This window comes from Sceloporus occidentalis, unplaced genomic scaffold (genome assembly GCF_023333645.1).
Source record: "Sceloporus occidentalis isolate IW3139 unplaced genomic scaffold, rSceOcc1.0.p SCAF_1, whole genome shotgun sequence".
Taxonomy (NCBI): Eukaryota; Metazoa; Chordata; class Lepidosauria; order Squamata; family Phrynosomatidae; genus Sceloporus; species Sceloporus occidentalis.
The window spans coordinates 176333182-176357927 of NW_028316981.1; the positions used below are offsets into that span (position 1 = coordinate 176333182).

Here is a 24746-nt window from a genome sequence, read left to right on the forward strand (position 1 = left end):
TAACACATTACAGTAAAATAATGGAATCAGTAATTTTTCCTAGGATATCCCAGGAGTGTGCATAAACAGTGGTACAGTTCTGTGTTCAGTGGTGTAGACATCAACATGATCACAAGAAAGAGTTACAGCATCTCTGAATATGTGGTCAACACAGACTACTCAACACTCCCTTTTTATCTTCCTATTGTTAAAAATGGTTAGTGCCAACAACAAAAATTGCACTAATGAAAAAAAGCAGAGTTAGAAAGGCCCACAATCATGTACTAATGGGAGGTGAATATGAACAATACAATGCACATTTTCTGATCAGATGGCGTGTCTCCTACACAGAAATGGCATGTCTCCTACACAGAACAGAGCAGACCAGGAAGTCTAAACATGGTCCATGGCATTATTGAACTGTGTTCCCAAGATTTTGGATCGGCTACAAAAAATTATTTGAAACACAACAACTCTGGCACTAGAACGGCCATTTAAACCAACATGTGGGTGGGCAGAAATGACTTCCCTCACAACGGACACGATATATAGGGCCGATGATCTGTAGATGAGCAGAAGCTTTTACATACCACAACATACTTCTTCAGCTATACCACCAAAGCCAAGCACATTTGCTATACACTTTTTCTACAGAAATTTGATTTTGCTTTAAGCATCCGACCGAACACCCACATGTTATTTAATATTAGTATGTTTTTTTAAAAAAGACCAAAGTCTCTGTAAATGAAAGATGTTATATTTTTACAAATCTGTCAGTTCATTAAAGTTCCATATAAACCCAGGACAAATCTCACAGTGAAGACAATCAAAGGACTAAAAGTGTAAATTAAGAACCTAGAAACACTGAATCAATTGGAGGCTTTGTTCATAGCAATTATCCTGTGACCTCAAAAGCATGGAAACGTAGCCAGCAGACACACTGTATGCTGCCTGATCAGTGCTTTTGCAGGCTCAGACACACTCATCATACTGAGGGTATAAATCAAGCAGGCCATAAACCTTTCCTGTTTCATACCACTGTTGTTCTATGTAGTGGTTATAAAAAAGAAAAACACTGTTCTAAGGACTGAAAAGTAGAAAAAGGATACTCTCTTTGCTCAGAAAATGGCTAATGTGCTTTTTCTTGAAAGGGCCACTCCCACACCAAAGTAGGTCTGTCTCTGTTGTGAAGGTTGGAAATAAAAACCTTCCTTCACTTATTAAGTGAAGTCTGTTTCTCTATCCAAGCAAGGCCCTCCAGTATCAAATTCTTCTTCAGTAGCCTTTAATGATGAACTCACAGAGACACCTTCCCGGTTTGGATCCTCTCAAACACACACTCGTCCACTGGTAAGTACCTGCCAAGTTTTACATCCAAGAAATATAACCTATCAGATGTCTGGTGTGGATTGTAGCCTTCTCGTTGCAAACGGGTTTTCTGAATTTTGAAAGTTCCTATTAGAAAAACAAACAAACAAGAAAGATCTATTACAGGGGGAAAGAATAGAGAAAATATTTTGAAAAATGGTATGTCTAAAGTTGTACCGGAGGGGGGGGGGGGGGGAGAGCTACTTAAAAGGCAAACTACTGCTTCCAAGAGAGGCAATTTTCTCTGGTTACCAGTAAAGGAGTGCTTAGGGGCCACAAACTGGGAGCCTGGTGTAACCCCAAGACTACACTTTGCCAATTTCCGTTATAGTGTGAACTTAAAGATTAAGATGTTTCAGAATGTTTCCATTCTTATCGTACTTTACGAAGTAAACAGTATTGAGCCTTTTTGTTTGTTGATGGAAAAGGGTTATAAATTTTTAAATATTAAAGCAACATCAGCTCACTATCAGTGGTCAGACAGCAGTTCCTAATATTTTGCATCCATTTCCCCATCTTCTGGATGTCCTTCCTGTCTATCTGCTTGTTTGCACCCTCTCTTTCTCACTTCCAAATTCACTTTCTTCCCTTTGCTCTTTCCTAACATTATATACTTCTCCATTAACTAACCAATCAGAAGAGTAGGCATTCACAAAACAAGCTGGCAAATACCAGAGCTTGGGAAGGTTTTTCCATTAAATTCCCAGAATTTATTCTGGGAGTGGCAGTCCAAAAAGTAGCTTTTCTAAGCTCTGGGTGGAACAGGAAAGGGGAAATTTCTGCAAAGAACTGACAGGTGGGAAGGAAATTATGCTTAATGTCTCTTGCACCTACATTTTCTTCCTTGAAAATGTCCCACTTTCCATTTAATACATCGAGATCCTGTTGGGAGTTCTGCACTCCCAGGATTCTGTGGGTCAATTCCAGGAAGGAATGCTGCAGGAGAGCTCCAAGGGTCCAAGAACAGACAGGGGCAAGCTACACATTCCTCAGGGCATCCTCCCAAGTCATCACAATAACAGACACTATCTGTGCTTTAAATGAGTTGGGTCTTAAATTCCAGCCACTGGTACTGCCTCTTGTTTCTAGGTTAGAAGTCCCATGCAGACCCAACTCTTCCTTTATATTATTCCCAAGTCATCCATCCTAGGTTTAGTAAGGAACACAATGTATTGTGGAGATACTAAGACAAAAGTAGTGGGGCAGGAGTAAGCAAGTATGTATGTATGTGAAGTCTGGTGCCTATGAACTTGAGTCAATTTGCTCTATCTTTAAGATTTCAAATAAAAAGATGCAGCTCTGGCGCAACAGCTGGGTTCTCTTACAACATAAATCAGTCATGTGTCCCCAGCTAATACTTGCTACTCAGCAGCAAAATACCAAGTGGCTCCTCTTACATTTTGTTTAATTAAAGCTACTGTTTGATATATTTAATTCTCTGACATGCAATCTGCATCACACACTGATTTGATCAGGCCATTTTTATATTTAGGTCTGGCTGTAGCTCATTTTGCTATCAGAGTTTCTCACTTTCCAAAGCAAAAGAAGGAGATTTTCCAGCCTATGCCAATCATGAAAAGGCTCTCCTCCAACATGAGTGAATATAAACAAGAATGCCTGCACGCTGAAGCAAACAGACAGCTTCTTTGTGGACACAGACAATGGATTCTTTAACAACAAACTTGACTAACAGCCTACTTGGGAATCAGTGCTTTTTGAAGAAACCCAATTAAAATATCTCCTGTTTCCTTCCAGCAACATTTTAAAAAACACCTCTCTCTCTCTCTGTCTATATATATAAATTATAATTTATTCAGCTACTATACAAAGAGCAAGCCTAACCGCTGAGTGGGATAGTTCATGCCTAATATTCATGCATGTGGACGAATTATTCTTATTCATTAATGAACTGCACTCACAGTTACTATTCTTGATGGCTTAGTCACCAACAAACCCAAGAGGTACTACCAAAAAAGCAAAACAAAGCCACCCATTTCATGGTTGGATAGAGTACTGATAAGCATCAGGATCCCACTTAGTGGAAGTGTATGCATAAACTACTATTAGAGAATTGGTTGGGAAAATTTGGTTTCTATTTACTATTATATAAATGAATCAAAACAAAGATGCATTGATGTCTCCACAATCCCACAATCTTTGGAATGGTGTTTTAACTTGTACCCTTGTGCTATTAGATACAGTGTTTTGATACTGCATATGAATATGCAATTTTTTAAAGAAAGCAACAGGATGTTCAAATTGCTTTCCAGATCTCTTGAGAGGAAGCATCTTCTGCTTTGCCTTCACTTCTGCCTCAGCTTAATAGGGAATTGATATAAGGATCAAGTAATTCTGGGACATTCTTTACTAAGATATAGTATTACAGTGTGTTATAACCAACTGGAAACTATTGGTGACTTAATTTTTCCTAAGATGTGTGACAACAGAGGATTTGCTGCTGATCTGCCATTACCTGTGGTATCAACCTGTGGCAGGAGTCGGAGGAAGATGGGCCGTGCATAAGGGGGGAGCACTTTCTGCATCTCCAAGTACAGCACATTAGGGTTCAGCTTGGCTTCTGGATCAGCAATGGCTGCCATTCCAGCCTTGCCTTCCACTCCTGGAATTTAAAGCAAAAGCATCAGAGGTAAGGAAAGGAACACACTCTTACCATCCCATTTTGGCACACACAAAGAGGCAACAAGCTCTGAATTTGTGAAAACCCACAGTTGGATATCAACCAAGTAACAGCTTGCTCTCTCAGGGTCAAATCTTAAGGGCTTAAAAAGAGCTTGGTTTCAATCACCAGCCAAGGAAGCAAATAACAAGCAGCTGAAGGGACCATGTCCCCCCCGCCTTCTCACCAGAAAGGAATCTTCCCAAGTATCAGTTGTCCTGTAGCTGCATAGCAAAGGTCACCCTTACTCCTGTCAAAAGCTAGAGAACCATTTGGTCATTGTAACTCATCCTCTCAGCAAACACAATAGCAAAGGGACACTTGCCCAACACTAAATTGATGTGACTGCTTTTTACAACTTGCCCCATTGTCAAAATGATCTCGCCTCTCTTCCTTTCCTCCCATTCTTTCCCTTGTGTCTCTTCCAGTCTTTTAGTCTGAATGTGCAGGGTGTGTGCATTATTTTCATTTATACACAGTGCCCATTTCCCCAGCAGCTTTGTGAACTGAATACTAATGGCTGCAACCCCATTTTGGAAACTGTTATTGGCTGCAAAGTGGGATAAATATATTTTTAGAATAAGAAAATAGATAAAACCCAGAGGCTCAGGTAGCAGCTGATGGGCACCCAGTAGAACATTTTCTCAAGTCAAGAGATACTGATGCCTTCTTGCTTGCTTAACAATTTGCTCTCAGCCTTTCATTTAGGTCAACAGCTATTCTTCAGTGACTCAGCAGAAAGCATGGTTTGTGTTCTGTTCTAAGAATTCATTCCAGAAACCCCAGCTGCCCCACTGAGAGCAACCAAGAGAAGTCCTCTGGCAGCCTGCAGCACTTCACATCTCTGTGGGGTTGCTGATTAAATATAAAATTTGACACCCTGGCTTCAAAATTCAGTGTCCTGAAAATCTTAACTTTTTCTTTTCTTAAAATATCAACACAAAGTCTTTAGGCCTGATGAAAAGGCTAGAATACCATTTAGGCAGGGCAGAGTAAAGTGTGGATGCTTTTGGTACCTGTTGTTGCTGTTGTTACTTTGTGCCTGCAACTCATTTGAGATTTCTGGCAACCCTAAAACAAACCTATCATGGGGTTTTCTTGGCCAGATTTGTTCAGAGGGGTTTGCCATTGCCTTCCTCTGAGGCTGAGAGAATGTGAGTTATCCAAGGTCACCCAGTGGGTTCCCATGGCCGAGTAGGGATTACAACCTGGTCTACAGAGTCACAGCCCAAGGCTCAAACCACTACACCATGGTGCCTGTAAATCGTCTACTTCACTCCCCATACCCCTTTCAATCCTACACCCTCCCCTTCTGTGTAAGGAAGTTTCTCTTTCTATTCTCCCAGCTCTTGAGAACAGACATCTTGGTATAGATAAACTAGGTAAAAACAGCTAGGAATTTATCAGTCCCAAACCAGAATCCGACATGTGTGTCTTCATGGGCAATCTGGTATTGATACTTTTGAATTAGAGCCGTCTAGCTGCACTCACGCAATAGAAATACGAATACAACTTAAGACTGTCTGAGAACACTGTGCATCAGAGCGTCTCTTTGTTCATTCTCCAGTAGTAATTTTCTTATTTATTTTGAGTTTGTTTACAATACCTATTTTCCTTGAATCCTCCCACATTCCACAGAACTCAGAATAAGTTCAAATTTCTCATTCGAAAAGACTAATGCCCAGAGAAACTTACAGCCACTTTTATATAAATGTGTTTGGGTCACTAGAAGTGTACACACATACATTATTGGCCTCTTGATGGTTACATCAGGCACCAGTGGCAAGAAGTTACATTTCAGCTTGGCCATGAAATCCTCTGGGTGACCTTGGGCAAATTGCATGATCTCAGCCTCAAGGGAAGGCAATGGCAAACCTTGTCTGAACAAATTCTTACCAAAATCCCACCCCTCCATGATTGCCTTAGGGTTGCCGCAAGTTGGAAACAATTTGAAGGCACACAACAACAAGAAAACAACATGTAAAGTTGGAAGCATCCAGAGATAGCAACAACTTTTCAAGAATTGGGTAGCTTCAAGGCAGAGCAACAGCATCTGGCCTGGAAGCACCAGACCACTTTTCTCTTAAACCAGAAAAATAAGTCCTCCATCTTGTTTAATATATTGTTCCTTCCTGCCTCTTCCATCTTTGTCCAGATAAACATCTGCCCTTCCACTTCTCTAAGGCGGGATACAGACGGGCAGGGGAAGACGTCTTGGAGGTGTATTCTGCTGAATACGGGCCTCCAGACCGCCCGCCCCGGGGGCGTGGCTCAGGAGATGGGGCTTCCACATGGGGGGCAGTGAAGACGCCTCACCTGGGGCCGTTTCTGACCCGCAGTTTCCAAACCGCCGCCTCGGAGGACGCTGCAAAGAGAGAGGCAGCTTCCTCACGGGCGGCCAAAAACGGGGCTTTTTTTTTCCTTTGCCGGCTGGCGGATGCGCAGCTGCAGCGCTAAGCAGCGGCGGCAGAAAGCCTATGTGCACATTTAAAGTGCCCAAGCCCCTTTAAAACTTTTCCCCCCGCTCTGCCCAAGAACAATGGTAGTCTCCTGCCAGCTGGTGATCAGCTGGTGTTGGCATCCTTGTCCTCTTGCACTTTGCCAGTGTCACCAGCATCATGGATGCCTCCTCTCCTTTGGTCCCCGCGCTCCTGCTGAATCTGCAATGCACAGCCACAGCTGTCGCCGCTGCCACCGCTGTCCCCCTGCCATACCCCATCACCTCCCTTGTATATATGTAAATATTTACAGTTTTAGTGGTTTTTATTGTTAGGTGAAAATGGCACAGGAATGTGTGTAGGGGCTCACTTTAAAGTCCAAACTTTCCAAGCAGCGCATGCGTACATGTTGCTCTAGGGTTAGGGTTAGGGTTAGGGTTAGGAGTCTTAAAATGTGCTGCAGCTGTGCTGCAGCTTCCACACCTGCATGGCAGCTGACGCTACAATTAAAGCCTGACTGCAAACTGCGCATGTTCCAGGACCCCGACTCATTATGCGACGCAGCTGACTCGGAGCTTTTAAATGGGCAACTTAAATTAGCGGCGTAGCAATTCTGGCGTACCGGTGCAGCAGCTTACAGACGGAGCTGCGCAGCTGCGCATCAAACGGAAAAGAAGCGGAGAAAAGCAGCACCTTTTTAATGCCGCTTCTTCCCGCTTGGGGCGTGCGGGGGGCGTGTTCATGGCGGCATTCAGGTAAGGCCCGTCTGAAGGCTCTACCTTCATGACGTCATGAATACACCCCTTTTTGCCCGTCTGTATCCCGCCTAAGTCTCTAACCCAGAGCTAAATCCATGAACACAAAGAATGTGAATACAAAACAACAAAACAGAATGGGAAACCTTTAAAAACTTCAGGATGTTTTGTGAAATATGTCAATGTAGGAGTCTTTCCTGTCTATGAGACCATACATGAGCCAAGTATGACCCACAAGCTGCATGCTGCTTCAAAGGCCCTCAATATTTATTTTTTAGTTTGTTCTTACTGAAAATAACCTTTTATCCAGGACATAAAAGCAAAATTCTGGGTTTACTTCCTAATTAAATAAAGCCCTCTTCTTAAACAGGTCATGGAGGCTTAAAAGCAGTGAAACTACTTGCTTCACCAAAAGGTTTGCTGGCCAATTTTAGTAAATATATTGTTAGCTTAAAATATAAAAAATATGATGTGGGCACATGGGAGATTGAGGCCCTCTGTGGTCCTGAAGGAGGCCAACACAGCCCTGAAACCCCTGGCAGTTGTCCACCCCATACTAGATTTTGAAACATTGAATATCTTTCCTGAAACTTATGTAAATAGGGCAGTGACCTCATCAAGCCTCAGGTGAGCTTAGCTCATAAGAGAGACCATGTCAAACGCATTTGTTCAACCATTTTTTTAAATCAAGAGGCAAGAAAAGATGAAGCATTTAGCATCCATAATGTATCATCACCTAGGCTTGGCTGGTGAGAAGTTTCTTGTTTTCAAAAGATGTAAAGAGATGTTGAATGTGGAGCCTGAATTCTTTAGGAGATCCATAGAGAGAAAACTGTCACTTAGACCTACTGATACATTGGTCCACAATAAGTAACTAGATCCCCAATAATTCAAGCAGGGATTGTTCCTAGAGCTAATATCAGATCCTTTTTTTAATACGCCTGTTATCAGGTAATGTGAATGTGATGTTCCAGTCCCATAATTATATTTTAAATATGGACTGACAAATTGCGTGATTAAAAACGGGCTGTTTTGCTATGTGACGTGTACTTATGTCATCTTCCTGACATACCATGTTACTGTAGAGTTAATTTTTCCTTCTCGTAAGGCTGCTTGCAGGATCTCAAACCCAGAAGCAACAGCTAGTTTTGAGACCAGGCATACCTATTAACAGCCACCCCTGCCCATTTCTAAATCCTAAAAGCAAGAGTTCAAATTACCTGGTACCTCCACTCCATACACTGCAACATCCGTCTTGCTGAGAAGGTGGCTCAGGATTCCCTCAACCTCAGTGGTGGAGACATTCTCCCCCCGCCACCGGAATGTGTCTCCACTCCGGTCTTTGAAGTACATGTAACCAAGCTCATCCATCACTAGTACATCTCCTACAAGGAAGCAGATGGTCCTCAATATTCAGTGAATTCATCTTTAAATCAGGGAATCTTATGGCCTATACTTTTACAAAGCTGTACCTTCCAATGGGGTGAGGGGGTTGCACCTGGAGACTACAGTAAAATAATCATATTGCTCTGTGTTCACCAATACAGAGGAGAGCAAAGTGCAGCGCTCCAGAAATTGTTGGACTACAACTCCCAGCATTTCACACCACTGGCTATGCTGGCTATGGCTTATGGGAGCCACTGTTAGAAGGTAACTAAAGGATCACACATCTTCTACCCATGTAGAACACATGGAAGGCTCAAGAACAAACAGGAATCTGTTCTGTACATGACAGAAAGGCATCTACTCATATGGTCCAGCAGAAGGCAACAGCAGAAGGATAGGGTGGGCCACATTAGCCTCCCTGCAGGAGATTTTGGAGTTTTTTTGCTCCTGCAAAAAAAGCGCACCAAGTTTTTTGTCTCCAAATACCTTCTAGGGAATAAGAGGCCAATTTCAGCATGTTTTGGGGGCCTTCTTGGGCCATTTTAGGTCCAGGAGAGGTCTTTTTAAAATACTTTTAAAAGACTTTTTCACTTCTTTTTTCTTTTTTTTTAAAGGCTTCTCTTGGGCTCATAATGTGGGGAAAATTTCCCCTACACTTCTTAAAGTTCATTTGGGGACAAAAATAATTGTCAACTTTTTTTAAAACTTTTTTAAATAAAAGATTGTCTTGTCAACATTTTGCAAACTTTTTTTTTTTTTTGCCAAACTTTGGCTGAGTGGGCCTCACAACATGGTGGAAATGTCTTCCACATCCCTTCAGGGCTGGGGGGGGGGGGTACTCTGTAGCAAATTTTTAAAAACAGAAAATAACATTTGAATTTTTTTTAACCTCCTAAGGGGCCTGGAAGGCCATAAAAATGGCCCTGGAGTGGGCAACATGACACTTTGCCCACCCCAGATCTATAGTTATAGTTAACCAAACAAAGAATGACCACTACATTCGATGGAAACTAGCTGCACATGAAGTGATAAAGCTCTAGAGAAGAAACTACATGATTAATTGTTATTCTGCTCCTCCCCACATCAAAGAGCCAAGTTATGTAAAGTGAATGGTGCTTTTCAACTGTCACACCTACACAAAACACTACTTGGAAGCAGCATTTTTAACTACAATAATGCTGGATCAGATGTTTCTTGCTCCACTTGGCTGTCATCATGGGGCTGTGCTCAAGGAAAAATATTAGCACTTGGGCGATTTGGGGGTCTTAGGCCCAAAACACATGGGCCAAATAAGGTGACTTCCAGACACTTTGGGGGGGGGTGTTTAGATGACACATATCCCCAAGTGGTTGGAAGCTGGCAAAAGCCAGTCTAAAGGGGAGTTGATTTAGATTAACCCCTCGCCAGAGCAGCTTGGGACTGCAGTGGCAGCCCACTTCAGGAGTGGGCCATGTGGTCACCCCAGTCCCAGCCCAATCAGGACCGAAATAGCTTCCAGCCACTCCTTCCTAGCCATCTGTTCCGGGCCTTGGTATACTTAGTCTGAGGGAGAATTACAGTATCTTGTAGACCACAGCTTGTACTGTCTTTATCCACTGAGAATCAAGACAACTGACTAAAGAGGAATACCTGAAAGGTAGGCCTGGTCCCCTTTCTGGAAGACATTGTAGGCTATTTTCTTGTTAGTTGCATTCTCATTGACATAACCGTCAAACCTACGCAAGGGGTCCTCCTGGTTTATTCGGCCCACAAGCAGGCCTGGCTCTCCTGAAAGAGAAAGAGAAAGAATTCCTGAGAGAATAATCAATCATGATCATATTTACTGCTATAAGAAAATTTGTGGCTAGATGGATAGGTTTTGGTTATATCACTTATCATCTCTACCACATTTGAACTGAAAAATTGAAAAATGGATATTGTCACATACAGCTGTGTTTAGGCCCTGAATGCTTGTCACATTTTCATTTCAATTCAGCTTTGTCCACCAGTAACCTTTGGGCAGTTCCCTTACAGAAACAGTTTTCCTCCTTCTCCCTTCTGTGGGAATGAGTTCAACTACAAGCTGAATTTGTACAATGACATAGCTGTAAATAGATATTTTGGATGCAGCACATTGATAAGAGAGTTGGTGAAAGAAAGTGCAATTGTGGGAAAGGGCTACAGCTCAGTGACAAAGCATATGCTTTGTATTCAGGAGACCCCAGATTCAATCCTCAAATAAGGCTGGAGAAATCACCAAGTAACTTACCCAGACTAGTGGTTTGACTTTGTAAAAAAATATCTTACATTCCCATGACTGCTGGGTGAAGTTAAATGGATGAATTTAGAAAGGAGTCTATAGTGAAGTGAGACACATGCAATGCTGCAAATTCCCTTCCAAGTTAAAACCATAGATTAAAAACAGCATAACTAACAGTGTAATTATCCACCTGTTTAATGGCATCAAGTATGCTTGCAACAAAATTCAAGCTTTCATGCAAGAAAACCACACAAGACACAATTACAGGCAAGGTATGACGTACATGGCACTCACTGTGTATTTACCTGGACGACAGGAGATACAGAGCCCATTTGAATCCCGAATCAGTTCCATGGTATCTTCATTTACTTTCACCAGTCGGATAGGATATACATTTGGTAAAATCCGGCTGTTGAAGCCACAGGCACCAACCTGCCAAAAGAAAGAGCAAAGTTTACTTTAAAAGAACAAATTGTTTGCTATGATCCATATAATTCTCTATATACATATATACTATCCTCCAGGACAAGGGTCTGTGAGCATTCAAGATATACAGAATGCTGAGGTGTTGAGTAAACAAGAACAAAAGGGAAACTAAAAAGCATGCAAAAGAGGGGTTTGGAATGCACAAGTTGACAGGTTATAGCAAATATTGTGAAGTGGGGTATTAAAGTGTTTCGAGGCAGTGGGAGAATATGTGCCATGCAGATTAGGAGGTAATATGTGCTGTGAGGGATATTTTTAAACTGCCTTCATTTCCTTAACTATACAAAGATGTTGAGGAAGCAAGAATATAAAAAGGATAAAATTTCCCTCTTTCATTCTTTGGTACACCTCTCCGTCCCAATTATTATATGTCAACAGAATGTTCAGGTTCAGGACAAAATCTCAGTGTTACAAAACAGGAAAGGCCCTGAGGAGAGAGGTCCCCATTCCTGAAACTGTACCTCCTGAACAATGCTACAAGGTTCTTACTCCAAGCCAGCAGAAGCCCTGAATCAGAACATTTCTTTCCAGGGATGGGGATATGCTCCTAAAATGTGTTGACAGCCCCACTTGTAGTAGACTATAAAAGAAAGAATAAAGCCCTATACCTATCAGGATTCAAAACAATGACCTGGTGGCAAGCAAAACATGCTAGAACTGATCCCTTCCACGCTCAGCACCTTCCATGCTGTCACACCTCATAGTGACCTACTCTGTGAAGGGATTTGTCAACTAATCCAATTACTTCTTCAGTGACTTAAATCATTTCACCTTCCTCTTACTGCATGCTCCACAGCTAGAGCAAATTGGTAAGACTTTTTGTATCTCCCTCAATGTTAAAAACTGAGTAGCAGCTGTCCTGTTACAACACACACACAGAGAGAAAGGGGGGGTGGGGGCAGACAAAGGTGGCTGCAGAGAGGTATTCCCAAATTAACACACTTTCAAAATTGGGAAAACACACAAGAGTGCAAAAATTTGACTCGGCAAATTATATGCAACAGGCGAACTGGACACTGTCCAGTCTCTTTAACAGATCACAATTTGCCCAAACAGATTAATGAACTGAAATCCATAAAACTACACTCTAAAACATAAATGGTCATGGTAGCCCCTTAATGTACCTTTCCATCCAGATTAGCAATGCTGCAGTTACACTCCGTAGCCCCATAAAATTCCCCAATCTGTTTAATTCGGAAGCGCTGAGTGAAATCTTCCCATATAGTGGGTCTCAAGCCATTTCCTATTGCCAGCCGTAAATGGTGCTGTGTTTCTGCCTCCCGCACTGGTTGGTTCAATAGGTACCTGCAGATCTCTCCAATATATTGGATAATCTGTGAAAAGCAAGACAAATTAATTTGAGAAAGTCGTTTGGTAACATCTGAAGAAAACTAGATCTGAAGAAAACTGGATGGAAACATTTCCAATTATTTTTAAGAAGTGAGGAAAGAAAATCTCTCTTATTACCTTTTGCTTTCAGGGAAAAAATGGACACATTTTCTTTCTCTTTCTCTCTCTCTCTCTGCATGTGTCTTGTAACAAAGTGAGCATCTGAGTATCAAAACTACTTTTATAACTTGAAAAATGTTACTATTAATGGGGAATTTTTGTTCCTGCAAATATTTTAGATTTCCCCTCCCAGGTGAGCCAACCCAATATGATTAACAGTAGGAGATAATGGGAACTAAGGTACAAAAATTCAGGTGCTGGTATGCCAAATGCTATATAGGCCATTAGTCCATAATTGCTGCCTGGCTTATTATGGGAATTTAACTCAGATAATAAAATGCTACTATTTAAAAAATAAAAATAAAAACTGTCTTCTTAAACCTACTACCCCTCTGATATTTTGGGCTGCAACTTCCATTGAACCCAGCCAAAATAAACCATGGTGAAGGATCATGTACATTAAATTCCAAATTATCTGAATAATAAGCAGGGAAAGGGTTATTTAAAGTATTTGAAAGTATTATAAGTGTACCCTGATTCATTACACAGCAATTTAAAATAAAATAAAAGTAATCTAGGCATCTACATTGGGGGATAACTACCATCTTTTAAATCTCTGTTAATATGGCAATGCCTGATCTCTCTCTCTCTCTCTCTCGTGCAGAAGGCCTACTGTAATACTTCCATGCAACATTTCAGAACCAAGAATACTTTCTTATTCAGAACTGTATATTTATGTATATAAATAAATAATATGATTTTTTAAAACTGAGGGGCTGTACAGACTGGCAATAAATGCTGGCATCGGGGTGGAGTGGAGGCAAGGTGACTGCACACTGCGCACTCCGACTCTGCACCCATGCCGGCATGATGCCACGTGTCCCACTACACAGCAGGAGGCGTCATGGCACTCTTTTGGTGCAGCGTGTACATGTGCTGCACCAAAGGAGTACCAAAAAGCCGCAGAGCCAGCGGCTATGGTGCCTTTTCCATGGCGCAAAAAATGACCCACTTTTTGTGGCTCCTTTTTGTGCCCTGGAAAGGCCAGATTGGGGCTGTGGCCTGCGGTTCCTGCAGCTCCAATCCATCTAGGAAAGGGGCGACATCCCGCCACCCCTTAGGGCCTGTCTACACAGCCTCTGAGATATAGCCCTAGGATGTGGCTTTCCTGTTGGAAAAATAAGAGGTGTAAACAGGAAGAGTAAATACTACTTGCACAACTCTAAAAACATTTTCAAATAAAGGATCTCCTCTATCCACGTGAAATCTCTTACAGCATAGTCATGAGAGGGTATATCACAGCCCTGAAGTTGTCCCCATATGCTACTTGGACTACAAAAATTGTTGCTAGCCTAGCTTCCCATCTAAATTGAAAACAACTGTATCATTGTCTGGATGCAATTTTTACATGCCATGACAAGAAACTGAGATAGCCTAACTCAGTATGTTTACTGAGAAGCAACCACCTTTGTGTAATAGGGTTTGCTATCAAATAAGTGTTCACAGTATTTCAGTCGTAGTCAGGCTTTTCAAAAAGGAAGCAAAACCCAGCACTGCAAACAAGTAGCAAGTAAAGGTCAACCTGAGGAATTTATTCTTGATTCAACCTTCCCAATGCAATGGGGGAGCGGAGAAATCAATCCAGTTCCTTCTTTGATTAGGTTCACGCATGACACTCAGCAAGGGTGCCAGGGAAGAGATTGATTTTCTCACTCCTTCAGCCTCTCTGTGTTACCCAAAATAGCCATGGCTGCAATGGGAGGTAAAAAAGTCAAGGGATTCACAGCTGGAATATCCCTTTGCAGTACAGCTGGCAGGCTGAACCAAAATACACTATCAGATCACAGACAGGCACACAGCTCTGTAGTCAGCTGAACTCAATACCAGACTTCCAAAGGATAAGAGAAAGCTGACAGGTCATCTCTGTTCAGAGAAAAGTTGTGTTGGTGCAGTGGCTGCCTCACGTAGCAGATCCTTGAGTGACACAGAGCGGCAGAGTGAGAGGAAACAGATCATTTTACACTACAGGCCAGGATACACTGGGATACAGGACCAGGGAGAGCACATTTGAGTTTTCCCCCCATAGCCATCAACATATCTTGGTGAGATATATATATATATATATATATATATATATATATATATATATATATCCGTGTGTGTGTGAGAGAGAGAGAGAGTGTGTATGGGTAACTAATTCAATATGGGGCTCTTCTGACCAGCACTTTGGGCTGGCTGGGGGGTGAAGTCAGGGCGTAGCATCTCCACAATGCACACCCTGGCTACACCCCAGGGTGCCATGATGCCGCGTGCCACTCCACACGGGGTGCAACGTCACGGCGCTCCTCCGGCACTGTATCCGGCACCATGGCCCCGATCTGGCTGAAAAAAGGGGCAGCCTGCATAGCCCCTATGTTAACATTTGCACATGCATGCCTATCCACACATAGTTCCACTAGGTTTCAATAGCACTAGATTGTCTCTGAATTTTCCACATCATAGACCTCTTGACAAGGAATATGCTGTTTGGCTCTCAGGAGCATTCACAGAATTTAATGCTTCAGCACCAAATACTGTTAAATGACTGACCCGGCTTTCATATCTCCCATCCAGGTGAGGCACCTATGGATAAGAAGCTAACACAAACACAGTATGTGGTATAACCCTAATAAAATTTTATGTTGGAACTGCCAGAAGATAATTTCTGATTTAGGGCCCTCACCCCACCATGCTGCAGTATGTCAAATGGTCTTCTTAAACTTTGTAACCTGCAGCTGTCTTTCCAAGTACAGCCTACCCACAAATATATTTGCTCCCACCTCCTACAAACTGTGGTGCCTACAAGCAGTTCAGGGCCCTCCTTACTGTGCACTTGTACTTCACACAGTCATCCCAGAAGCGACTGGCGGAGAATTTCTTCCTAATCACTACAGTCAGGCCATGGATCACACACTGGCCAACACCCATGATGTTCCCTAAGAGAAAGAAAGAAAGAGAAAGTCTTTTAGTATGTCAGGTTTACTGTGATCCAGAGGGGAAACCAAAATCTTTCAATGGCAGAGAGCCGCTAGCATGCTAGAGCCAGCCTCCATCCTGAAAGAACCAGCAACCATTCCTGCCTACCTGCTGAGTGATACAGTGGTAGGCAGTTATAGATTATGTCCTGAGGGGTCATTTTGTAGGCATAATAACCAAAAGCTGCTATTCGGTAGTACCTACAAGGAAATAAAGAACAAATTTCAAGGTAGGCCACATAATTCCTCCTGGCTATTACTAGATGAAAGCTATTATTTGATGAAAGCATGTCTTTTGCAGAAACAAGGACCAACAGTCAGCTGACATAAACACAACTTCTGCTTCAATGTCACAAACACATGCCTGTGACATTGCACAAAGACTGTCAACAAGATCCTAGATTTATATTCATGAATAGCTCTCAGAAGAAGCTGAATGATGGACTTAAACTCACACAATGACTTCACACAGAAAACCGCTGTGTGATTGCTTTACAAAAGATTCCCCTAAGCTCTATAATGGCACCATAGTGATGTGAGGGATTAAGTTATCTTAAGCAGCCCTATCACAATAGCTAACATCTTCAGAATGTATTTAATTTTTTTTAAGGAGGGTCATTTCTGCTTGGTCCATCTGCAGCTTTAACTTTTCACCTATTTATTTTGCCGCCTGCTGATGCTAAGAGCTTTAGTGTTTATTCCTTTCTCTCCGAAAAGGAGACTGCAGACAACAATCAAACTATCAGAGTTGGAAAAGCACAGTCAAAATGGTGTGCTTGAGAAATCCAAGTTACAACATTATGGATTGTTTATCTCAGAAATAAGTTGGGTAGAGGGAGAACATGACAGAAGTCTATAAAATTATCCACCACCTGGAGGAAGTGGATAGCAAGAAGTTTTAGATTGTAAGCCTGAGGGCAGGGAACTGTCTGATTAAAAATAATATTGTAAGCCGCCCTGAGAGCCATTAGGGCTGAAGGACGGGATATAAATACCTAAATAAAATAAATAAATAAGTTTTTCTCCCTGAAAGACACAGTCATGTCTTGCAATGAAGCCAGGTATGAGAGATTCAGAACAGAGAAAAGGAAGCAACATGTAAACTATGAACTTTGTTGGAAGATGTAGCAATTGCCACCAACCTGGACAACTTTAAAAGACACATTTATGGAGGCTAATACAGTGGTCCCTTCTTTTACACGGGGGATCCGTTCCAGACCCCCCTGCATAAAAGAAATTGCGTGTATGCTTGAGCCCCATTATTTAGCCCTCATGCTCATGGTGGCGCACGTACGCCATGGGTGCACATAAGCCATTGTTCCTTCCGCCTCCCGCCGCTGCTTCTTCCTGCTGAAAGCAGTGTATAATGTGCCCGCGTATGACGCGGGCGCACTGTACTTGCAAGAACTACTCATCACTATGTTGGCTTTATATTATCTCCTATATCATGAATCAGGGCACTTCTCAATTCTAGCTGCTGGAGAACATGAGCAAGTGGGTGTTACTGCACATGTGAAGGACCCCTCGAGATATCTGGCTGGCTGCTCTGGAATAGAATAACAGACCAGATAGGCTTTTCCAGTGCAAGTCCTCTCATGCTCTCTATCACAATTCCTTTCCAACTCTCATTACAATGGCACTTCTTTCCTCTGTCCACAGCTCTACCAAGATCTTTTCAAAATTACAGTTATCAGAAATATATGCCTGTAGGTGCAAGCTCAAAATAGCTGCACCCTACAAAATCTCAATCACTGTTCACTTTACTATGCCCATGACATTGGGTCCAGGGCAGTAAATAAGCTTTTCTAGGTACACTACTGCTCTTCCTCCGTGCTGTCATACAGTGGGGTGCAGGGGTGACTAAATGGAGACCTACATAATTTACTACAATGGCATTATTTCATAATAGGAAGAAAAGATGCACATCTTAGGTAGGCACCCCAATACAATTTACACAACCTCCTCAGGAGCCTGAACAACCTTCATTTTGCTTGCTCCTCCTTGCTCACAACCTTTCCAAGAGACAGAGTGGAAGCAGTAAGTCTTCCTGCTAGATGACAACTTCAAAGAGAAGGGCCCCATAATCCAGTGTCCAGTAGCATCTCTTTAATATCTGTGCACTTGATAAGAGTTTTCAAAAATGAAAACTATCCTGAATATGAGCAAGTGAAGACCAAGTTTCAAGGACAGATGCACTGATGCTCCTTACCTGCTGTGTACCACGATGGCAGCCTTTGGCATTCCAGTTGTGCCAGAAGTATAGATGTAGAACAGTCGATCTAGGGGGGAGAAGACAAAAACAAGGAATGAGCTAAAGGTTTAGTTTCTTTTTTATTTCTCTCCGCCATGGCAATCTAACCATTTCAGATGGCTACTCTAGAGGCATAACACAGAACAATAAAGAAAAGTGACTCTGTGCCCACAAGCCACTTACCTGCAGTTTCCCACAGTCCAAGTCATCAGAGGCAGCTTTGCTTTGAACCATGTGCACAGGCCTGAGGGTACAATCATTTAGTCCCCACTTCTGCCTGGAACTAGGCCAGATACCAAATACCCAGTAACATGAACCTGGTAGACAGGTCACACAACACCTGTGCCTCCATCACAAATCAAGGAAAAGCAGAGAAACTGCTGGCATGTTAATGGGCCCTGCGGGCAAATCTATGGCTCACACAAGCATATGTTTGCAAGAAAACATACCATCTAATCCCTTGGCTGGAACCTGAGCTGGAGGCGATTTTGATGCCTTGGCAAGAAGAGGATCCAAGTGCTTGGTGTCTGGAGGGAGGGATTCAGGTCTGAAGTCTCCAGAACAGAACTTGACCATGTTTTTCCCCAGTCCTCCATTCACTTCAGATATAGCTGCAACACCCAAAACAGTCTTTTGTTACAAGAATCTCAGCATGATAAGCATCCAAGTCACTGAGTTTTCAGAATATTATTTGAAGCTGATGCTAAATTGTAAATGGCTGGCATTTGCTTGTTTCAATATAACAAACTCTAACTGTGAAATTTACCACATAAACAATTATGAATATGCAAATTATACTAGCTGTGCACAACCAAAGATGCAAGCTAATTACAGTTAGACCATACCCAGTATCATCTCCCATGGCATTGCCTTGGAATCTTTCTGCCTTTTAAAAATACTTTTTACTCTCATGCTAGTAACTTTCTTATTTTTAAAGCAAGGTATGTGGCACACACACAAACATAGAGCAGACTATCCACTGCTGCAAGGCTACGTGCGCACAAATCTATCATGTGTGTGAGAGAGGATACTTTACAAATATATTCTACAACAGGGATCCTTTTGAGTGGCTAATATCACTACAACAATGTTGGATATTATGGCTATTTAAAAAATGCTGTTCCTGGTTGATTTATTAACTTCAGGCATTTATACATCACGTTTCAGATATACAACTTCCTGAAGCTATTTGATAAAGACTGAAATGATATGGTATCCATAAAGATGAATACAATACTGTAAGCACATCTTCCAGTAAGTATCTTAATACCTGGATAGGCTCATATGGAATCAGGTATCCTGATCCTAAAGCCATTTTAATTTTTGGGGAGTTTTATGTATTCACTGTTTCAAATTAGCTAGTTGTACTTGTCTCTGGGACTTCTTACTGAAGGACACATGTCATTCTTATAAATAGATAAATAGAAAACATACTGCACTACCAGTACCAGACCAAAGCTACTGTTAATATTGACAGGAGGACTAGAGTTCAAAACGACCCTTTGTGCACATCTATATGTGCCATTTTTATTTCCCATCCACAATAGGTCCCTGAACAACTTCTAGTCCACACAAGATGAGTCATGTAGAACTGACCTCCTTTTCTGGCACTGAGGGGAAAAACCTGTATGCATTGACACTGTCTCGATATGAGCTATTCCATGACAAATCTTCCAATTTAATAAGCGAAATATTGGTATAACATGGTTTTGTTACAGACAAAGCAGCTTTCAGATACTTCTTCTTAACAAGTTCACAGTCTTCTCTGATGGAGTTTTGTCTTAAGGGCAGCAGCAGAAAGGATTATTTATTTATTTATGTAAATTTTACGCCACCTTTCTCCCAAAAAAGGGATCCAAAGCAGCTCACAAAATAAAACATTTTTTAAAAACTTTACGGTAAAATTTAAAAACAGTTAAACTCATCCAATTAAAACTATACAAAATTAACATTGAAAACATACAAAAATTAAAATATAACTAAAACACACACCTCATACAAAAGCACCCTGTCATGATTATTACATTAAAAGCCTGCCTAAATACAGTGGAGGCAGTTTCAAACATTCCAGAACACGAAGAGACTATTCTCTTACAACGATGCACTAATTTGCCAACAGAGATTTAGAAATAAAAATCCCACTCTCTCCACAATGGTAAAAAAAAGCGTGTATGTGAAGCACATGGCATGTGTTAAGAGAACTGTGCTTCCAGGGAGAAATCCTCCATTTAAGAGAAAGCATGCTCCCCACTCACTTTGTTTTATAATGGTTGTGTTTTACCACACCCATACTGCTTAATCCAATGGACAGCAGAAGTGGTGCCTACAAAATTGGGTGAAGGAACTAGAGCAGGGGTCGGCAACCTCCGTCTCGCGGGCCGGATCCAGCCCCCGGAGGCCTTCCTTGCGGCCCCCGGGGGCGGTTGCCGCTGCCGCCGCCGCTGCCACCACCGGGCAAAAAAATGACAGCGCCCAGAGTGGCAAAAAGCCGTGCTGGGCGCCACCATTTTTTCGCCCAAAATGGCGCCAAAGTCTCGTGCGACCTTCTTTGAGGTTGTGCGAGACTTCACCTCTGAGCGCCGCCATTTTGGGCGAAAAAATGGCGGCGCCCAGAGCAGCAAAAATCCGCTCTGGGCGCCGCCATTTTTTCGCCCCAAATGGCAGCGAAGTCTCACGCGACCTCAAAGAAGGTCGCGCGAGACTTCGGCCTCCAGGAGGCCCGATGCGGCCGCCGGAGCCCTCGAATAGGGCTCCGACGGCTGCATCGGGCCTCTGGAAGGCCCGCTGAAGCCGTCGGAGCCCTATTCAAGGGCCCCGGCAGCCGCATCGGGCCTCCTGGAGGCCCGATGCCGTCGCTGGCGCCCTCCAACAGGGCTCTGGTGGCAGCATCGGGCCTCCTGGAGGCCCGATGCCATCAGTGGTGCCCTTCAATAGGGCTCCGGCGGCGGCAGCAGGCCTCCAGGAGGCCCGGTGCCGTCACTGGGGTCCTCCAAGAGGCTTTTTTGCCGGCCTCTGACAGGGCCTGGGGCCTTGTCAGGGGCCTGCAAAGATGGAGAGGCCTGGCCCCCGGAGGGTGGAAGCTCCACCCCAGCATGTGGCCCCGCCCCCGGAGGGTGGAAGCTCCACCCCCGGCTTCGGCCCCCCAGTCGCCTGAGGGACAGCAACCCGGCCCCTGGCCCAAAAAGGTTGCCTACCCCTGAACTAGAGCATGCTTATCCCTGGCCTAAGGGGATCATAATCTAAATATACAAGAGTCCCACCTGCTGAAAGCTCACCGCCAAAGATGATGGCTTTTGCCCCAGAGGTTTTCACGCAGTAAGTCAATGAATCAAGACGCAAGTTGAAGTTGATGAGGGCAGCCTCTATGCCCACTTTTGCCATTCCTAGCCAGAAGCCCACAAACTCAGGTCGACTTTCCATAAAGATAGCAATGACATCACCAACACGAAAGCCTTGCTGGTAGAAGAAGTTGGCTACCATATTGGAATACTCATCCAAACGCCGGAACGTCCATTTGTCATCAGTAGCTTCATAGATCAAGGCCACTTTGTCAGGATGTCTGCAGACCACACCCTGAAATATCTTGGGGACATTGCTCTTGGCTTTCCGGTGAAAGTACAATTTATATTTGACATGTAGAAGCACTGACAGCCCCCTGCAATGATAACAGGAAAATCTCAGTTAATTTAGCACAGAACTTAATGCTTCCAAATCTAAGAGGAAAAGGTACAACTGTGACTAGATTTTCATGGTCCACAGAGTCTGACTTCAAGTACACTGCTTCAAGAGCTTAGAGCTTATTCTGTTGTGACAGACTTACACTGAGGATTATGTCCAGTCAGTGTTAAAACTATTACACCCTGTTTGTATATCTGTAAACAAAGCAAATTTTACAAAGGATGCCACAAGTATTGGCAAAAAATAAAGCTCAAAATAAACTCTGCAAGTGTGTGTGTATGTTGTGTGGCTTCAAGTTGGTTCTAACTTATGGCAACCCTAAGGTGAACCTATCATGGGGTTTTCTTGGCAAGACTTGCTTAGAGGAGGTGCCTTCCCCTGAGGATGATAACATGCAATTTGCCCAAGTTCACCCAGTGGATTTCATGGCCAAGTGCAGAACTGAACATTGATCTCCAGAATTGTAATCCAACACTCAAACCACCACACCATGCTGGCTTCTTTGTTAGTGAACTGCATAGTTGCTCAAGTTGCAGACTACATTCTTAATTCTATGTTTTAAATTGCAATCTAGAAAAGTTTTCAGTCAAGTACAATACAGTGAAGAAGGGAGAAATACATCTAAAAAGGCAGTAGGAGAAAAAAATATTACAAGGGAAGTGAGATCTGTAGAACTTCCCTGGTAATATTTTTTTCTCCTACTGCCTACTGTGCCACATGTGCCAACCAAAAACACTAGGCCTATAATACTGAGTGAGGGAGAATATTTTCAACAGTAGGGCTGAAAACTGGTTTTTAGGAATCCAAATCCTTCACTAGGTTCTTTATAAACTTAGGACACAAGAATTAAGATCATTGCTGCCGCCTAAAGGAGCTGCCCACACAGGCTCCCTGCCTGCAACCAGCTCTGTGTCATGCACATCATTAAATTTTGCAAGCTATTACAAAATTTCACTGTTGCACACATGCAAACTCTGCTCTCCACTCTACCGCCTCCCTTTCCTTTCATTTAGCAGTATCCTTTCCCTATTTCCAGACTATGTTCTCATTTGTTAAACAAACAGACAAGTAGTAACAGACAATAGAAGAAGATATTTTCAAAATGCTCTTCACTTCCAGCAAAGTCAATCAAATGGCAACATCTCAGAGAGCTTTGCATTTAGCAAGTCCTTGGAGAGAAGAGCTGGGACAGCTCTACATGAGAAGTTAGAGAGGGATTACTAGTAAGAGTAGACAGGACTATGCTATTTGGACCAGTAATCTGACCTAATATAAGGTAGCTTTCACATGTTCATAAAGCACTAACAGATACAAAATTAACACTGGTTGCAAGTGCATAATTTCCTTCCAGGGAGCACTGGAAGACTCTTGTGTAGATCTAATCACAATACCTCTTTTTCAAAAACCAAGTATCAAATCCAGCTTCTCTTTGACATTATAACTGTAAGTAGGAAGGAGCAAACAAAAATAACCCATTCACAAAAAGATCCTTCAGCATCTCCTTCAGTGTATCTAGGTAAAAAAACTAAGTGAAACTGCAACTGCTTACATTTCAGGAATCAAGTGAGCAACTCTTTGTCCAAAGGAAAACCATGTCAAGAGGGGAGCAGATAAATACTGCAACTATTTGGGGAAACAAACAAAACAGCAAGTGGCCCAACCCTAGGGATATTTATCTACTAAATGGTAAAGCCCATAGTTTCAACAGAACTTCCTCTGAAGTTGGTGCAGAAAGATTACAATCCAAGTACACACTCAGAAGTTAATCTCATTTCATTTACTGGAGATTACTCAAAGTGTATTTAGGGATGGAGATTTATGAAGTTTTAGGCCTTGTCTGCACCACAGAAATAATGCAGTTTGACACCATGACACTACCATGGCTTTATCCTATGGAATCCTGGGGTCTGTAATTTGTTATGGCACCAGGGCTCTTTGACAGAGGTTAATATTGGACTTGAGTAAACTCCACCTCAACATTAGGAGGAACTTCCTGACAGTAAGGGCTGTTCGACAGTGGAACACACTCCTTCAATGGAGTCGGTGAAGTCTCCCTCCTTGGAAATCTTTAAACAGAGGCTGGATGGCCATCTGTCTTATGCTTTGATTTAGAGTTCCTGCATGGCAGGAGGCTAGACTGGATGGCCCTTGTGGTCTCTTCCAACTCAATGATTCTATGAAACTCAGAATCAATGTGTAACAAAGAGTCCAGGATTTTGAAACAACAAAGAACTTTACTGAATACACAGCCAATAATTCACCAGTCAGCATTTAAGCCAAAACTGCCCCTCCAAAAGCCAAGAAATATATTAAAAACCCCAAAATCCAAACTCAACCCCAACCTCATTCAGTGTCAAAACTAGTACCCACCTCCAATTCCCATAGCTTAGTCCCCCCTACAATCCAGTCCCTCCCCTTCTAAACTGTGTCATCAACTCTCTTTCAGGCTCAGGCATTTCCGCCATCCACTCCCCTTCCGTTAGTACCAGACACCGATGCAGCCCACATCACACACATTCCAGACCTATCATTCTCAAAACTATCCTGGCCAGCTGCATACATCCCATTCTCCCTATGCCAACTAGCTATCCACTTACCCATAAGCCACAGCAATTATCAACCTACCCATCAGCCCCCAAGCAAGCAAGCAAGCAAGCAAGCAAGCAAGCAAGCAAGCAAGCATATAGCATATTTTTAAGTAAAAAACTAACCCTCCTCCCTCTATTCACCTCCTCCTCAGAACCCTGACAGAATCCATGCATGCATGGTTCTGACAGTTAAATATCTCACAAAACCACAAATCCCATAATTCCATAGCTTTGAGGTGTCAACCTGCATTATTTCTGCAGTGCAGATACAGCCTTAGTCTGTTACTACATCCTAATGATAACTTTACCTACAGCTGTCTGGAACTGAAGACATATTGCAACTGTAGTTTGATATATATATAATAGCATGAAGAATCATGTAGAGAAAATGTTAAAGCAGAGCAATTGATATTTCTGCTTTTTTTATTATGGGGGGGG

General features: G+C 42.6%; 1 protein-coding gene across 5 annotated transcripts in view; it reads right to left on the reverse strand.

Annotated features, from left to right (window-relative positions):
- Positions 1-718: 718 nt before the first annotated feature.
- Positions 719-24746, reverse strand: part of SLC27A1 (solute carrier family 27 member 1) — a 40339-nt gene continuing 16311 nt past the window's right edge. For 4 of the 5 annotated variants that reach the window (XM_089483064.1, XM_089483091.1, XM_089483074.1 and 1 more), the window contains exons 3-13: positions 21303-21697; positions 18492-18653; positions 18001-18070; positions 15901-15992; positions 15643-15752; positions 12453-12662; positions 11148-11274; positions 10233-10370; positions 8438-8602; positions 3821-3967; positions 719-1434 (exon numbers count right to left, since the gene is read on the reverse strand). In XM_089483064.1, coding sequence (XP_089339190.1) covers positions 1277-1434; positions 3821-3967; positions 8438-8602; positions 10233-10370; positions 11148-11274; positions 12453-12662; positions 15643-15752; positions 15901-15992; positions 18001-18070; positions 18492-18653; positions 21303-21697 — 1774 coding nt within the window. In that variant the 3' untranslated portion in view covers positions 719-1276. The remainder of the gene's footprint in view (positions 1435-3820; positions 3968-8437; positions 8603-10232; positions 10371-11147; positions 11275-12452; positions 12663-15642; positions 15753-15900; positions 15993-18000; positions 18071-18491; positions 18654-21302; positions 21698-24746) is intronic. The other variant, XM_089483099.1, reaches the window with a different exon arrangement.